At 47.5% G+C, this 17,359-nt stretch overlaps 1 protein-coding gene across 4 annotated transcripts in view; it reads right to left on the bottom strand.

The window, feature by feature from the left end:
• Positions 1-17,359, bottom strand: part of ARHGAP17 (Rho GTPase activating protein 17) — a gene marked incomplete at both ends in the record, with an annotated part of 98,705 nt that overhangs the window by 28,529 nt on the left and 52,817 nt on the right. For 3 of the 4 annotated variants that reach the window (XM_080704458.1, XM_080704460.1, XM_080704461.1), the window contains 7 exons: positions 1,998-2,125; positions 6,395-6,476; positions 6,631-6,699; positions 10,186-10,297; positions 13,747-13,823; positions 14,079-14,190; positions 16,447-16,520. In XM_080704458.1, the coding sequence (XP_080560584.1) occupies positions 1,998-2,125; positions 6,395-6,476; positions 6,631-6,699; positions 10,186-10,297; positions 13,747-13,823; positions 14,079-14,190; positions 16,447-16,520 (654 nt within the window). Of the gene's footprint in view, positions 1-1,997; positions 2,126-6,394; positions 6,489-6,630; positions 6,700-10,185; positions 10,298-13,746; positions 13,824-14,078; positions 14,191-16,446; positions 16,521-17,359 lie in introns of all 4 variants that reach the window. The other variant, XM_080704459.1, reaches the window with a different exon arrangement.

Here is a 17,359-nt window from a genome sequence, read left to right as displayed (position 1 = left end):
TGGATGATTCTTGGTGGGGGGCGGGGCTGTGCACGGTGGGGCGCTCGAAGCATCCCTGGTCCCTACCTCTGAGACGCCGGTGGCAACCTTCCCCTCCCCAGTTGTGACCACCAAAAATGTCTCCATTCCTTGCAAAGAGAGCGACACCGGTCCCAGATGAGAGGCAGGGCCGAGGGTATTGAAAGCTGAGGTCACAGTGAGGAGGTAAACAAGAGGATGGCCCCTGGGACTCCCCGCTCTGGCACTGGCTGGATGAGTGAGTTAATTCTATAAAAACACTCAAGTTGTTCATCTGTAAGAGACACACTTTTCTGTATGTTTGTTGTACTTCAATAAGATTTGTTTGTTTGTTTGGTACTGGAGATTAAACCTAGGTGACATTCTACTTCTGAGATACATCACCAGCTCTTTTTATCTTTAAATATGGTCTAAGTTGCTGAGGCTGGCTTCAAACATGTGATCCTCCTGTCTCAGCCGTCTAGCTATGGGAATGCAGGTATCTACCATTGCCCTTAGCAATGAAGTTTTTTTGTTTTTGTTTTTTTGTTAATGGTACTAGAGGTTGAATTTAGAAGCATTCTACCTCTGAGCTACATCCAGCTCTTTTTTATTGTTTTATTTTATCTTTTTTTTTAATGTGTGTAGCACTGAGGATGGAACCCAGGAACATTCTACCTCTGAGCTACACCCCCAGCCCTATTGTATTTTTATTTGCAAACAGAGTCTTGCTATGTTGATGAAAGTCTCAGTACTTGCTAAGGCTGTCCTCGAACCTGTGATCTTTCTGTCTCAGCCTCCCAAATACAGGGACTACAGGTATGTGCCACTATGCCAGACCTTTTTAATGTTTGGAAACAGGGCCTTACTAGGGTGCGGAAGGTCTTGCTATGCTGCTGAGGCTATCTTCAAACCTGCGATCTCCTGTCTCAGCTTCCCAAGTACTCGGATAATTGGAGTGCACCACCACTCCCAGCTTAAAAAAAATTTTAAAGGAGAAAAAAAGAGCTTTACACTTTGATTCAGGCTCTGCCCTAGTTTGAACTCGCTGTATACTGACTTCCTTATTTATATAAAAAGAGAAATGAGAACAGCCTTCTTGGTTCATGGGGACTGTTTCTGGTAAGGATCTCATAAAGTATATAAATGCACCCCCTTCAAAAAACTTGCAAAGCACTACACCAACCTAAGCTTCTTGCTATTGGAAACCAGGCTCAGGGAAGTTCTGATCCATTCCTGCATTGCAAAACATATTACTGCTAATCATAAACAGTTTAAAATCATCAAACAAGCCAAAATTAAAAAGGCCAGATTGTATTGCAAACAGGTAAAGTGAGTACTGCTCTGTGAAAGGTGTTTTATTTAGAGTCAGAAAGGTATAATATACGTATTTTTTTTTTTTTTTTTTTTTTGCGGTACTGGGGATAGAACCCAAGGACATTCTACTTCCGAGCTTTATCCCCAGCCCTATTTTTTATTCTTTATTTTGAAAAAAGGTCTCATTGAGTTGCAAAGGGCCCAACTAAGTAGCTGAGACTGTGTGCAAATCACAATTCTCCTGTCTCAGCCTCCCACATGCTGGAATTACAAGTGTGCACCACCATGCCCCACAAGTTTTTTTTTTTTTTTTTTTTTTTTTTTTTTTTGGTACTGGGGATTGAACCCAGGCATTTTATCTCCAAGCTATACTCCCAGCCTTAGCTCACTTTTATTTTGATAAAGGATTTCACTAGGCTCTGTCTCACTACTTACTGAGGCTGCCCTTGAACCCACAATCCTCCTGTCTCAGCTTCCCAAGTACTGGGATTACAGGCATGAGCCACCATGCCTGACTAAATGTACAGGTTCTTAATAAAGATGCTGCTGTGGTGCTCAAAGTTTGGAAGTCACCAGTCTACACAATGCCAACGGTGGGTGTATACTGTGTGTGGCAGGGGCGGGGGTAAAGCACCATTCCCTGGGCAGGAGGGCAGAGAACGGCACACAGCCTGGGGCCTTACCTCCTCCTTCATGCCTGTCTCCAGGAGAAGCATGACACAGGCTTCGATGGGCAGCGCGATCTCCCGCCCGCTCCGCTTCAGGTGTTCCTCCAAAGGCGTCCCGAAGGCTGGCTTCTCTGCCCACTTATCTAGAGCAGCAAAGAGGCCAGTGAGACGCCGGCCATCTCCTGCATCGCGTTATCTCCTCCCCAGACCACCAAAGGAGGTTTTCTAGCAGACGGGGAGCGAGGCTTTGGCAAAGGGGAGATATCTGTACTATTTGCTTTTGTTATTTACCATTCGCCAAAGCACAGATTAGGAGCCAGTGAGGGCAGTCTCTTGTGGAACAGAAGCCCTGAGCATGCCTACCTGGCACCCAACACCAGCTGCCTGGCAGGAGGGACCACGGTGCCCTGCACTACAGGGCATCAATCAGGCCGTTGACCTTGTGTTAAAATGAAGGGTGTGTTTGGGCGCACTGCTTTCCCTGAAAAGAAATTGACTCCGGCCATGCAAAGCGGCACCGTTAGAGGAGTGGAAAGGGGTCTTTCAGGTAAAAAAATGAAAACAAGCTCTTCACATCTCAAACATGGGCTGAGTACTGGTTACACAGACTGCAGGTGGTCAAGGTGAACATGATTCAGATGCCACATCTCCGTGACATGCGGTGCTGCAAATGGCCACATCTACCAAAACTTCTGAGTCAAAAACTACTGCAGTATCTGCGGCTCCCAAGCAGCTCTGGCTCACGGCTGCGCTGGCGAGCAGTACATGATGTGACTTTCAGGTCGTAGGCCCTGCTTCCTTCCACAAAAGATTTGAGGCAGCTTAGCAGAGACGTACAACAAAGCGGTCAAACAGAAGAATGTAGAAAATAGATATACTGAGTAAGAAGGATGTGGCTGGCTTCAGCCTGCCTGCGGGAGCTGTGGCGATGAGGGGCCATGTGGGAGCACACAGGAAGCCAAGAGGGAGCCAGCTGGTGAAATGCTGGGAGAGAGCTCTGCGTGTCTACGGGAAGGCCGCGCGTCCTCAGCACCTTCGACGGCCATGTGACCTGGGCCCATCTGCTGCTAGAAGGCCTCGCGTGCAGGGGTGATGGCTGACTCGAGCACCTTCCTGCCTCCCGGCTGCAGGGAGACGGGCCGGCACAGTCTGCACAGGGGGACGGAGGGGACCAGAACCCACAGGCCCGAGCGCTGTGAGATGCTAATGACTCATGGAAGAGCAAGTGGGGGTTAGGTTGAAGGAGAGGTGAGGAGAAGAGAGGCGTGGGCAGAGGGCTGGGGACCTTCCTCGCAGCCGCCTGGCCCCAGCCAGGGAAATGTCTGATAGAAAATGTGTCCGGGGGACCTGGCCCTTCCCAGAAGACCGGGCTCGATGACAGATGTCTGGGAAGCCAAGGCTTACCTAGGACCTGTGTCCTTTTTACCTAAAGCACTGATTCTCGACACAGGCTGTAAGTCCCACATGAGCCTCCCCTGGGGGAGACATGGAATCACCCCGGGGGATCCTGCATGGGACACCAGTTGTCACCTCTGCCACACGTGCGACACTGAGAGGTGGGCATATCCTGATCGATGATAGAACTTTCTAGACAACACTGAACAGTGCATGCCCCACCCCTCACCCTGGTGTAATGTTGGCAGAGAGAGGTGAGAACTGCTGACCTCTCAAGCAACAGGCCTGCTACGTGCCAGGCACGGCAGTGAACGTGCCAAGTTCTCAGGGCTCCCCACCCTCCACCCCAGGACAACTGAATGTGAAGAAGATACCAGACACACACGTAAACACGGAACGGCCATTAACAAGACAAGTATGCTAAGCTGTGGCAGATCACTGGTATAGACAAGGGTCCCCACAGGGCTGCCCCGAGGGCCTGGGCCAGGCCGGGAGCCCATGGTCAGAGAGGCAGGCAGCAGCCACTCCTTGGGGCTGGACCAGTGTTTCCAGGTGGGAGAGCAGACCCATGTCCCCAGACCTTGTAAACTCTCAAGAGAAACCCCAAACCAGACTGTTACAGGAAACTATCTGGTTTTTAAATGATGACAATTAATTTTTAATAAAATGTTTTATGAAGCCAGGCGTGATGGTTGTGCACAACTAAAATCCCAAGACCAGATGGAAAAGATGAGACCAGAGGGTCTCAGGTTTTAGGCTGGCCTCAGACACTTAGTAAGATCCTGTTTCAAAACAAACCAACAAAATTTAAAAGGGCCTGGGATATAGCTCAGAGGTAGAATGGGTATAAAAAAACTCTTTATGAGATATGGCTGTTTACAACTTCTAGAGTAGAGGATCAACAGGAGAACAACTGAGGAGACAAAATGTTCCCCGTTGGCTTCAGTGGTCAGAGAAGGCTTCTCACAGGAAGTGAGCGCAGCGGGGCCTCAAGAGGCGGGCCGGCATGATCAGGCTGTGGGGCAGGTGAGTACAGCTTGTGGAGGGAGACGGGCTGAGGAAAGGCAGGGAAGTGTGCGCTCACGCCTATCCACAGCTCACTCACAAGAGATGAGACCACAGAGCAGAGGGGACCGGCCGGGCAAAGGTGGAGCACGGGACAAAGGGCGCAGGTCCCAACGCCACGGAGCATCAAGGAAGGGAGCTGTCTCTGCAGGGCTGGAGAAGGTGCGCTCAAAGAGGGAGAGTGGCAGCTGGGGTCTGAGGAGGAGGGCTGCATCCCAGGAACCGCCGCTTGAGATGCCGGCAAGAGTTGAAGCCATCGGGGAAGGAAGAGAGACCACGGGAGTGAGGACGGACCTCAGAGAAGGCTCACTTCCGGGGTGGGGACAGAACTGGAGAAATGCAGAGCCCCAACAACAGAAACGATGGCTGCGGGAACGAGGGGAAGAGAGTTTAACAAAAGAGAGACGTCCTAGGACTGTCAAAGGCCAGGATCTGGCAAGGGCCGCTGGTACCTTTGAGAACTGTCTTTTTTCTCTCTTTTGAATAGCAAAGTAGGGGTGGAAACCAGGCTGCAAAGGGCTAAGGGGTGGGAAGGTGGGAGGAACAAGGAGGTGGCCGGAGATGGAGATTAAACAGGGCATCACGTTCAGGGCAGGGAGGCACGGAGTAGCCCTCAGCTGGCTGGAGACTGGTGGGGTTCCCAGAGGCAGGGGCAACGGGCAAGTTACACACTTTTTCTATAGTGAGGACACACTGAGTCTTTCTGGAGAGAGGAGGGGAGTAAGTTGAGAGTCAGGAGAGGACAGGCAGAGGCAGAGGGGCTGGGTTCCAGCTGGGTGAAGAGGTGGCCTTAGCCAGTCAGGACCAGCTCCATTTCACCGCGGAGCCTCCCACACTGCGGTCCGTCCTGTCCTACACTCTGCCCGCCGCACTCTCACGAATCTGTTGGGGGAAAATAGCTTTGAGAAAAGTGCAGAATGGGGCTGCCAGAGGAACCCCATCTTCTTATTCATGCTTATTGGTCACCTCTTCCCCATCAGACTTTAGCTACTCAGAGGCTGGGATGATGACATCTACTATTTTGCCCCAAGTAGGGCCCAACCCACATAATACATGCTCTCAGTGTTCTGAATTTGCCCAGCAAGAGACTATCCCTCGGGAGGCTGAATGTTTGCCTCTGAGACTCAACGTCATCCCCCATGCCCTAGGAAATGAGACTGTTTGGGAAACAAGGAGCCGATCCCCTCACAGATGCCAAAGGATGACTTGGAATAATAGATCCAAAGATGTTCTGCTTCAACAACTCCTGCTCGTGTCTGCTGATAAACACTGTGCTGATAAACCACAGAAACATAGCATCAAAAGCATCAGGGAGAAGGAATAAAAACTTTAAATGCCCAAGCTAAACACCAGGGGACGTTCAGTCCACTCACAACATGGGATAGAATCTGCCATGTGCTTGAATATGGTGGGTAAAATATTAGCGCTGATATAAACAAGAACCTCTGGAAAAGACAGAGATGGGATGACAGAGGTGGTCACAGCATTATGATTTTATCTCACATCAAGTAGCTGGTGACCTGGTGGTTTCAAGGACTGGCTCGTCAAGTTCTTTGCTGGATGTCTAAAATACTTTCGCTAGAATGGATCCTCTTGGGAGTCACAGGGCCAGAATTAAGACCTATGGACTAAATAACTGATTTGGAAAAGGATAATGAGATGCTAGATTTTTTCAAGCCTATAAAAGACAGAAAAACATATGCATTCTTCCTTGTTTTCCTCTTTGACTGAAGGCTTTGGAAGAACTGCCCATGTTCCATTAGTATGTTAATTTGGGTTTGGAAGAAATTAAGAGGATGCAGCAAGAAAGATGAAATTATACTGGGAAATAGCACCCCTTAGGCAGAGAGGTTTTGTCCAGAGGAAATGCATGCAAAGGAGTCAGGGCGAAGAACAGAGGCAGAAGGGGCAGAGGCAAGGAGGAGGCATCGGCCAGCACGCAGTTACGTTACCTTGATGGGCTCGCATTTCGGGAAGGGCCTTTTCTAAGACTGCTAATGCTTTTCTATGGTAATCTGCTTGGGCTTCTAATAACTGAGAACAGACCCACATTCAAAAACAAAAGGAACGTTAGCATCGGATGGACACACACACAATGGCTGAGCAAAACTAAAAAATAACTTATGCAAAAACAGCTAAAACGACTCTCAATTTTTACAATGCATTAGCGTTGTGTTGAAGGGCTTACCGTAACAAAGAATTTGCCATACTCCCCTTCTTTGGCCATGAAGTTATACATGTCTGCTGCAAGCTGATCCTGGGCGAGTGGAAGAGAAGACAGATAGGTCATTGAAAAAAAAGAGGGGAAAAGGCATTTGCGAACAATCTCTGTGAGTTCTTAGATAAAAATGTAACAAAAACAGTCACAGGTTAAATGCCTATCAATGCACCATCCACCATCCATGATACAACAAAAAGATTAGGAAGCTCATGGGCTGATGGGAAAGGCCCTCCTACATGTTAACTGGCCTTGTTAGAAAGAAAAAGCACAGGGCGTTACTAACGGCATGTTATCATTACCATGTGAGGAAGGAAAACGGTCTACTTTTTACACACACACACACACACACACACACACACACACACACACACACATTCAGTGGCACACGTCTGTGATCTCAACTGCTCTGGAGGCCGAGGCGGGAAGATTGCAAGTCCAAGGCAGCCCAGGCAACTTAGTGAGATGCTGTTGCAAAATAAAATTTAAAAGGGGCTAGGATGTAGCCCAGTGGTAGGGCCTTGTACGTGGAAGCCCTGGAACCAAAATATTACAAACATCAGTTATCTGTTCAGGAGAGCGAGAAGGGTGGAAAACTTCAGTGGCCATGTATGGTGGCCATGCATGGTGGCCCACGCCTGTAATCCTAGTACATGAGAGTCAGTGAGGAGGTTTGCAGGTTCAAGGCCAGCATGCGATCACATGGCAAGACCCTGTTTCAAAATAAACAATAAAATGGACCTGGGGGTGTAGCTCAGTGATAGAATACCCCATCCAGTTCAGTCCCCAGTACCACAATAAATAAATAATTAGATAAAATATACTGCCGAATTTTGGCATCAAGATGCACAGATGAATGTAAAGACCCCTTCATTTATGACAAACCTGAAAATGCTAGTGAAGGGCAATGAACAGCCTTTTAGAATTACTGGACAAGAAAGCAAGAAAGTACATTTCTGCCCCCACCCCTTCCCCAGAAAAGAGAAAAAAAGAGAAAGAAAACAATACATAACTAGCCAGAATGCTCAGAATGGAAGCCGGGGATGAGCCGGGGGTGCTATGGCTTGGTCCGAGCCAACAGCCTGTCCCCAGTGTAGCGAGGTTGAGGTGGGTGTGGCCTCGGGGTGGGTCGGTGGGGGTGTGGCCTCGGGGACTCTATCTGATCTTCCTCTTGCTCTGTGCTTTGGGCCGCCCTGAGTTAAGCAGCTTTCTCTCTGCCCCGTCCTGCCACTGTGACGTCTCTGCCTTGGAGCCAACCAACCATGAACTGAACCTTTGACAGCACGAGCCAAAATAAACATTTCCTCCTCTAAGGTGTTCTGGTTAGGGATTTTGATCACCGTGACACAAAGGCTCACTCACACAGGTGGACCTGTGCTAATGTGGTAGGCAAAGTGCTTGGATCTGGCAGGCAGGTGGGGTCAGGAGCCAAAACAATGAAGCCTGGTCCTGGCGAGGCAAGGAAGAAACAGACACATCGTGCATGAAGATAACTGAAGAAGCAAACCCTCCACGGAAGGGGAGCGACACAAATGTACTCTTCGGCACAGGAAAACAACAGGGAAGTGTACGTGGTGTGGACTGGCCTCCGAGTCTGGCAAGGAAACACAAGGTCCGTGAAATTTCAAAAACCTATACCTAGTGAGATGTGGTGGTATACACCTGTAATCCCAGTACCTGAAAGACTGATATGGGAGGATCACAGGTTCAAGGCCAGCCTCAGCAACTTAGCAAGGTCCTCAGCAACTTAGTAAGACCATGTTTCAAACTAAAAAATAAAATAAGGTTTGGAGTGTAGCTCGGAGGTAGAATGCCCCTGGGTTCCATCCCTAGCAGTCCCCCACCCCCCTCCAAAAAAAAAAAAAAACACTAAGAAAGAATAAAGCACTATGAAGAAAGGCAGATTTGAAAAGTGAGAACTGTAGAAATGAAAAATATATTCAAACGCAATTCAAAACTTAATGTTAATGAGATCAGACATAGCTAAAGAGAGAATATGTGAAAGAGAACCTGAATCTGAGGAAATTACCCAGAAGGTAGCAGAAAGAGAAAGAGAGAGGGCAGGAAACAGCATTTTCTCAGGTTTTTGCCATCTGAAATACTGATAAGCCATGCTGTGGAAGTTGAGAAACGATACATTAGCCCACAATGCACCAGCCAGATTCCTCATACCTCTAGCCAAGTATAGATGAGACATGCAACAGAGGCAAGGTGCAGGTTAGGCCGGATCTGAAGACTGCAGAGTACAGGACACAGGCCAAGCTGGTGAACGTGTGTCCTTCTAACACACATGGTGCTATCTTATTGGAAGCATTTGAATATCTTTTTAAATACAAAGGCTATGGCATGACTTAGTAAGTTCAGTTTTAACTTCTACCTGCTATATTATTTTGAATAGTTTACCACATTTAGTGGATCAAGATTTGCTATTCCAAAGAGGGAATTATAAAAACTAAAACATGAGTCCTAACACTATTTAGTAAAATATAGGCATCTTTTTTTTGAAGATGATGGATAAGATGATGTTTTATTATAGTTTTTCTCTCTCTTAATTCATTTTTATTTTAAATATGTTTAGTCAATTTTTTTGGTGGTACTGGGGGTGGAACCCAGAGGCTTTCTACCTCTGGGCTATACTTCCAGACCTTTTTTTTTATGTTTTATTTGGAAACAGGGTCACACTAAGTTGCTGAAAGCCTCACTAAGTAGCTGAGGCTGGCTTCCAACCTGTGCGATCCTCCTGTCTCAGCCTCCCAAGCGCAGGGATTACAAGCATGTGCCACCACACCCGGCAGTCAAATTTTTAAAAGCATCACACTTGAATTTTTTTTTTTTTTTTTTTGGTGGTACCGGGGATGGAACCCAGGGGCTTTCTACCTCTGAGCTATATTCCCAGACCTCTTTTATATTTTATTTGGAAACAGAGTCTCACTAAGTTGCTGAGAGCCTCACTAGAAGCTGAGGCCAGCTTCAAACCTGTGCGATCCTCCTGTCTCAGCCTCCCATGTACTGGGATTACAAGTGTGCACCACCACACTCGGCTTCACACTTGAAATCTTTAAAATAATTTTTTTGGGGGTTATAGGGGCTGAACCCAGGGGCATTCTACCTCTGAGATAGAACCCCCCACCCTATTTTATTGTATGGTACCAAGGATTTTATTGTACTGAGAACCCAGGGGAATTCTGCTCTGAGTTAAACTCCCAGTTCTATTTTATTTTTTAGTTTAAAACAGTATCTCACTAAGTTGCTAAGGCTGGCTGCAAAGCTGCAATCCTCCTGTCTCAGCCTGCCAAATACTGGGATTACAAGTATCACCATGCCCCGCTACACTATTTTATTTTTAATTGTGAAGCAGGGTCTCATTGAGTTGCTGAGGGTCGTGCTAAGCTGTTGAGAACCTGCGATTCTCCTATCTCAGTCTCTCAAGTACTGGGATTACAGGCATATGCCATTGTGCTTGGCTTAAAGTTCTGTAAGGAAGCAAAAGACTGAAGCAGACACACACTGATTAGATTATAATACCTTGCACTGTTCTACTTTATTTCCAGCTTCATCCATCTCTTCTTTTAAGGTGTCTATTTTTGATGGCAGCCCCTGAAAGTTGGTTCCTGAGGACTTGTGAGCTTGGTTCCACCTGCAAAACAAAGACGCAGGCAGAAGGTGAGCTAGCTGAGAACTAGCTGTCCACGCTCAACGCCATGGAGCCAGGACCTCAGGAGACAGATGCCTCCGGGTGCTGATTCCACCTGGGACGCAGCTTCTCTGGAGACTACCCTCTAAGAAAGAGGCAGGCAAAAGCAGACATTAGCTTCCCATCACAGCAGGACTCCCTTGGTGCTGGGGTAGCAGTCTGCTCCGAGCATAACAAAACCATCCTGACTCATACAGCCTGGCTGCTGGAGAGAGAGCCACGGAACCTCTGTCTACAGTGCCTGATCCTGAATCCTTGCCACAAGCGTGCTCTTGCTCTCCTGCTTTGATCTGGAATTGTCCCCTGTGTGTCTGGGAACCAGCTCCTGCTTGGAAGAACTCTATGAAGCATCTTCTTATTATCTGTGAGCTGTGATTCCTTTTAGCAGGTAAAAGTCAAAACTTTAATAACCTAGCTATGAAAACATGCACATCTATATACGGGGGATAGGTGGGGAATAATAATCTCAGTCTTTTTTTTGTTCTCAAATGTGCTTTGACTTTCTATTTGTACCTGGCCATGTATGGTGTTGTGGACAGTTCTAACATTTCACATTTCAGATATTATATATAGATGCAGAAAGAAAATCCACAAGCAACGAATCAAACTTCCTACACTGCTGCCATTGCCTCCCAAAACATCACACCCTGTCTACCTCGTGTTCCCGGTGTGAAAGACAGAAATGCTTCAGCAAGTTAGCTGAAGCAAAACTAGTATTGCCATTTTAGACATTGCAGAGTCTGATGTGCCCTGACTGAAGGCAGTTCCAATTTAATTACCTGCGACCTTGATAATTGTTTAACCTCTCTGTGCCTCTTTAGGTGCTTCGTCTATAAAACCAGATGATGTCTGCCTTGCAGAACTGTCATAAGGAGCAAAGAAGAGAACAAGTGCGTGTGTGCGTGTGTGTGTAGCGGATTCCTACTTAATATTAGTTCTTATCATTTTCCTACAGGGAACAGCCACAGGAATACAGAAGAAATATTCAACTGTTTCAGTTTCTTCGTACCCACCTTGGATATGAAGTAAATAACATCACGAACACAATACAAGATCAAGAATCAGCGTAAAGCCTGATGCGGTGGCACACACCTGTAACCCCCGATACTTGGGAGGCTGAGACAGGAGGATTGCATGTTCAAAGCCAGTCTCTGCAACTTAGCGAGACTCTTTCCAAATAAAAATTAACTAGGGCTGGAGGAGTAGCTCAGAGGTTGGATGCCCTGGATTGAATCCCTAGCACTAAGAAGGAGGACGGGGAGGAAGAGAGTAGTAGACATTTTCTAAAGAATATGTGTAATTGATCCTAGTAGATAAACATCTATAATACTGCTCAATCGATTCCAGTGTGGGCGCACTCGGGGCCTGTTTAATTAGCCATCAAAGCATTCTTCTTCTCCCCGATCTGGTCCTGTGGCACAGGACCATAATCACCCACCTACACAAGGCGAGGAGACGGCGGGCGTTGCTGTAAGAATCCTACACTGCCGTTTATCATCTCTAAGGCGTGAAGCCAGCCATATAGATAATATATGCAGGTTTCTCCCTTATGTAAAACATGCTTCTTCTCAAACCTAGGGATATTACATTTGCCCCAAATCCGGTTCCCTCCCCAAGGCTGCATTCAGTGACCAGTACTAAGTCTGACACAACTGACTGAAATCAGACGAATACGTGAACAGTGCTGGGTGGGATCCAGTGGGCGACACTCAAAGTGTGCAGATGACGCCTGGCGTGTGGCAAGAAATGACACTCTTACTGGACAAGGACACTACAATTGTTTTCTCTGCACAGAAATGCCTGGTGAACCTTTCGTTATTTCAATGATTTTTCCGTTTTGTTTTTGGCAGTACTGGGGATTGAACCCAGGGACATCCTACCTCCAAGCTACACCCCCAGCCCTATTTTTATTCTTTATTTGAAAATAGGGTCTCACTAAGTTATGGAGGGCCCCACTAAGTAGCTGAGGCTGGCCGCACACCTGAGATCCTCCTGTCTCAGCCTCCTAAGTACTGGGATTACAAGCGTGTGTCACCATGCTCAGCTTTCAATGATTCTTAAAAGAAGATATCTCTTAACAACTGATTTGTGCACTTAATGGACCTCAGCTGCTGCTTTTTCCCCAAATAAGAAGACATTATTAAGTCAGTGTTGCGTCTAATACTCTACGGCACCCAAGAAACAAAAAACGCAGCATCATCACAGCCGCGATCAAAGTATCTGACCCAGACGTTATCTAGCAGGAGAGTGGCTCCATCCACAGAGGCTCCAAATACAAACAGTCCTGTCTCCTTCACAGAACTGCGATGGCCACGGGACAGTGTGATGAAACACGGGTCCGCGAAGCCACTTGTTTTTGTAAGTAAAGTTTTACTGGAGCACAGCTATGCTCATTCACTTGTCCTGGTCCAAGGCTGCTCGTGTTTTTCTTATTTTTTCATATTTTGCCTCACTGGGAATAGAACATAGAATCCAGATCTCACACAGGGCAAGCAGGTGCTCCACCACTGAGCAACATTCCCCGCCCTGTGGTTGCCTGATGTTATAACAGCGGAGTTAGGTTGCTGTAACATGGACACCTGGGTTGCTGAAAATAGTTCCTATCTGGACCTTTACAGAAGTTCATCACCCGCTGTGATTTACTGAGTAAGGCCCCATCTGTTGGTGGCTGCCTGCCTATTTCCAGTCTTCACATGCCTGAGAAGAAAGTATGCAAATCACTGAGACAGGCTTCTCTGAGGAGCTGAAGCCGCCATCCTGCCAAAGATCCCCACAGGCCCCACGGCACAGAAGACCCACAGGCCAGTGGCCATGGCAACCTAGTTACTGAGGGTCCCAGGAGCATTTCTTGATTGTGAAGGGCAGTTACAGGCACATGGTGGGATCCTGTGGCACACGCCTGTAATCCCAGTACTTGGGAGGCTTAGACAGGAGGATGGCCAGTTCAAAGCCAGCCTCGGCTCCTTAGTGGGACTCTCAGCAACCTAGTGCGACCCTGTTTCCAAGTAAGAAATAAAATTGGGCTGGAGGCGTAGCCTGGAGGTAAGACAGCCCTGAGTTCAGTCCCTAGCACCAGCTGGGTGTGGTGGCATACACCTGTAATCCTAGTAGTTGGGATGCTGAGACAGGAGAATCACAGGTTCAAAATGAGCCTCAGCAAACTTAGTAAGACTCTCAGCAACCTAGAAAGACCTTGTTTCCAAATAAAAAATAAAACAAGGCTGGGGTTTAGCTTGCAGGTAGAATGCCCTTGGGTTCAATTTCCAGTAAAACACACACACACACACACACACACACACACACACACACACACACACACACACTTCCACTACCTCTCACAAAATATATACAAACATACTGCACTGTTGGTTACTTTCACAGCTTCACTTTACCTGGCTCGGACTGAATCCCAGTCCAACACCAACTTGGCCAGCTGTTTCCTCTGTTTCTGGATGTTGGGAATATCCACCTAGAAGGAAAAACACAGCAAATGGGTCCGCTTTGGGGTTTTAGGTTAACATTTTAAAGTACGCTATTGCTGTTTATTTACAAATGTTTTTCTCCTGGGGGGAAAATTTCAAATCTTCAATTTACTCTCATTTCCAAAAAGAAACTTATGTTAGCCCTACTGATTTGCTGCCAGCATTTTAGCAAGATGTGAGCCATTCCCCATCCGGCCCCCACCGGCCCAGGACTCCGCTCTGCCCACCGCGCAGGCACCCACCTCTGCTATGCCGTACAGAGGGTCCACGATCTCCTTCTCAACGAAGACTTCGTGCTGAGAGAGCTCGAGAGCCAGCTGGTTCTCAGCATCTCCACATGTCTCCAGTATCTTCCTTTAGAAAGCAGGGCCAACAAGAAGCAGGCGCTCATTACGCCAGGCCCCTGATCACCGTGTGCTATTTCTTGCTCGCTGTGAGACAGCAACACAGTGGGGCCCCACCCGATGAAGCCTTGGGCAGACAAGACGCCAAGGCGTCACCTAAAACGTGACTGACGCCGTGGATTTGGCTATGGAGTGAAGACGAAGGTGTCAGGTGTCGACTTGACAACATAGGAGGTCGGGGGTTAGAGCCGTGGGGTCACAGCTTCCTCAAGAATCAGGCTTCCAAGTCTGGTGAAAGCCAGTGCTCTCCAGGTACCCTGAAACCCTTCTCGAGTGTATAGTTCACTGCACACTGTTTTATGTTTGCTAGTGAGTCCAGCCTCAGCAGGGTTCCTGCAGAACTAATGCAAAGCTGGTTCTCTACGGGGCAGAGGCGGCGTCTGGCTGACACGTAGGGCTGCGTTACATGAACATCACACGTAAGTGTCCTTTCTGTCTGAGCTCCGCGCCTCAGCGCCTCCTGCTCTCCTTTCCCTTCTGCCCTGCCCCTCCACCTCCCCGAGGGGTCCAGCAATGGCAGAAAGTGTGTGGCGTGGTGGGAGACAACCACGCTGGTGTGAGGGTAATGGCGACAGCGCAGGGCGGCACAAGGTGGCACGCCCAGGTGGGAGTGAATGGGCGTGACGGCGTGGGGCACAACCACCCTGGGAGGAGGGTGGTTGTGCCCCATGCCATACTCCTCCAGAGGGCAAAGGCGGGTCGTGGGTCCCAGGGTCCGGGCTGGGAGCAGGACCTGTGACAGCAGGTGAGGACAGACGGGATTATGTGGCAGCAGCCCCACCAGGATTAAGTGGCAGCAGCCCCACTGGAGAAGCGGGAGGAAGGAGATGCCTCCCGGGGCAAAAAACACTGCTTTGTTATCAAATCTTTTATTATTTTAATAGTAAATGACTATTGTACCCAAAACACCCATAGGGGAGTGGGAAGATACAGGATGGGTGACAGGTACGGAAGTAGCTGGATAGAAGAATAACCCCTAAAGCCCTGCAGCTCAGGAGGATAACTGAGGGTAACAAGAATTAACTGGATATTTCAAAACAGCCAGCAGAGAGGATTTTGAATATTCCCAACACAAGGAGATAACACGTATCTGAGGTGATGGATAGGCCAATTACCCCGATCTGATCATTACATACTATACATGTATTGAAATGCCATACTGTGTCCTATAAATAGGTATAATTGTTATATGTCAATTAAAATGAAAATATATTATTAAAAAGAAGAGAAACCAGATACAAAAATTTTAAGGTAAAAAACAAACAAACAAACAAACAAACAAAACCCAAAAAGGCTTGGTATGGTGGCACACACTTGTAAATCACACTATTTGGGAGGTTGAGACAAGAAGATTACAGGTTCAAGACCAGTTTCAGCAACTTAGTAAGATTCTAGCAACCTAGTGAGACCCTGTTTAAAAAAAAAAAAAATAGATAAAGGACGGGCTGGGGATGTAGCTCAGAAGTAAAATACCACTGAGTTTAATTCCTAGTAACTAACACACACACACACACACACACACTCTCTCTCTCTCTCTCTCTCTCTCTCTCTCTCTCTCTCTCTCTCAAGACAGTCACCATTGATATTTGGTGACCACCCTTTAAAAAAGTGACTTAAAAGCCGGGCATGGTGGCGCACGCTTGTATTCCCAGCATTTGGGGGGCTGAGAATGGAGGATCGTGGTTTGAGGACAGCCTCAGCTACTTAGTGAGGCCCTCTGCAACTCAGTGAGACCCAGTTTCAAAATAGAGAATAAATAATAGGCCAGGGGCTGTAGCTTGAAGGTTGAATGCCCCTGGGTTCCATCTCCAGACCCGAAAAAAAAAAGAAAAGAAAAGAAAAGTGACTTAAGGACCAGAAGGGACCAATCAGAGTTTATAAATCTGAGTCAACACCCTGAGCAGGGGAGGGACCAAGTTCTTCATATCTGAGCTCCGGGGAACAAATATTGATCCTATCAATCACTTTTGTGTGTGTGTGGCTCTTTCTACCCAACTGCAGCTGGATCCTATCACAGGAAAGGTTCCCCGGAATCCCAAAGGCGTGGACCACTTAGTCCCACAGGGCCTGAGCACTTCTCCAGAGGGAGGAGCCCCGCCATCATGCCCAGGGGCCCTCTGGCCCCACAGATGGCTGTAGTGTCCTCCAGCCTGACCATGCTCCTGGGACCAAGGGTGCCCAGCTTTCTGAAGGCAGTGACGCTTACCCCAGGAGAGAATCTTCCAGCTGAGTGGAGGCTTCTTGCATATTCTGGGCCAGAGCTGTCAGAGGGAGTTTTTTCTGGAAGGCAGAAGACAGAGTGTATTTCTCATTATTGTTTGACACCTGTTCTCAATGATCCCATGCATTGATCGCTCCCTCCAAGCAATCCGCATGGTAAGAAACAGTCAGTTTCACTTCCAGTTCTAGCCTCACAGGTACTACTTACTTCATTTTTGTGTCTCTCTGGGGCTGTCTGTGGACTAAAGGAGATACTCAACATCAAGCTGCATGTTCACCGTCTAGTGGGAGTACTCGGTAAATGTCAGGTTAGCTACTATTTTGTTGTTACTGGTCAGCAGGGTGTTGTGGCGCATGCCTGTAATCCCAGTACTTCAGAGGCTGAGACAGGAGGCCCACAGGTTCTAAGTCAGCCTCAGCAATTTAGTGAGGTTCTCAACAACATAGTGAGATCTTAGTTAAAAAAAAAAAAAAAAAAAAAAAAGCCAGGCCAGACATGGTGGCGCCTGCTTGTAATACCAGCACTTGTGAAGCTGAAACAGGAGGATTGCAGATTCACGGCTAGCCTCAGCTACTTAGTGAGGCATTCCGAAACTTACTGAGACCCTGTTTCAAAATAAAGAATAAAAAATTGGGCTGAGGGTGTAGCTCAGAGGTAAAATGCCACTGGGCTCAATCCCTAGCACCACAAAAGAGAGAGGGGGGGGAGGAGAGATGAGGACAATAGAGTATAATTCATGTTTTAGTTGTATTGCTTTTCAAAAGGAAGTTAAACATAATATAAATGCAGTAATCAAGAAAAATATACTTTGTGAAATTCTGGAACTCTATGAGTCTGTGAGGCAAAAAAAAAAAAAAAAAAAAATCAGTCTTGACACAAAGATAACTCAAGACACCAG

This window comes from Muscardinus avellanarius (assembly GCF_963383645.1).
Source record: "Muscardinus avellanarius genome assembly, chromosome: 10".
Lineage (NCBI taxonomy): Eukaryota > Metazoa > Chordata > Mammalia > Rodentia > Gliridae > Muscardinus > Muscardinus avellanarius.
The sequence above is the reverse complement of the archived record's forward strand: the minus strand, read 5'-3'. Positions and strand labels throughout refer to the sequence as shown.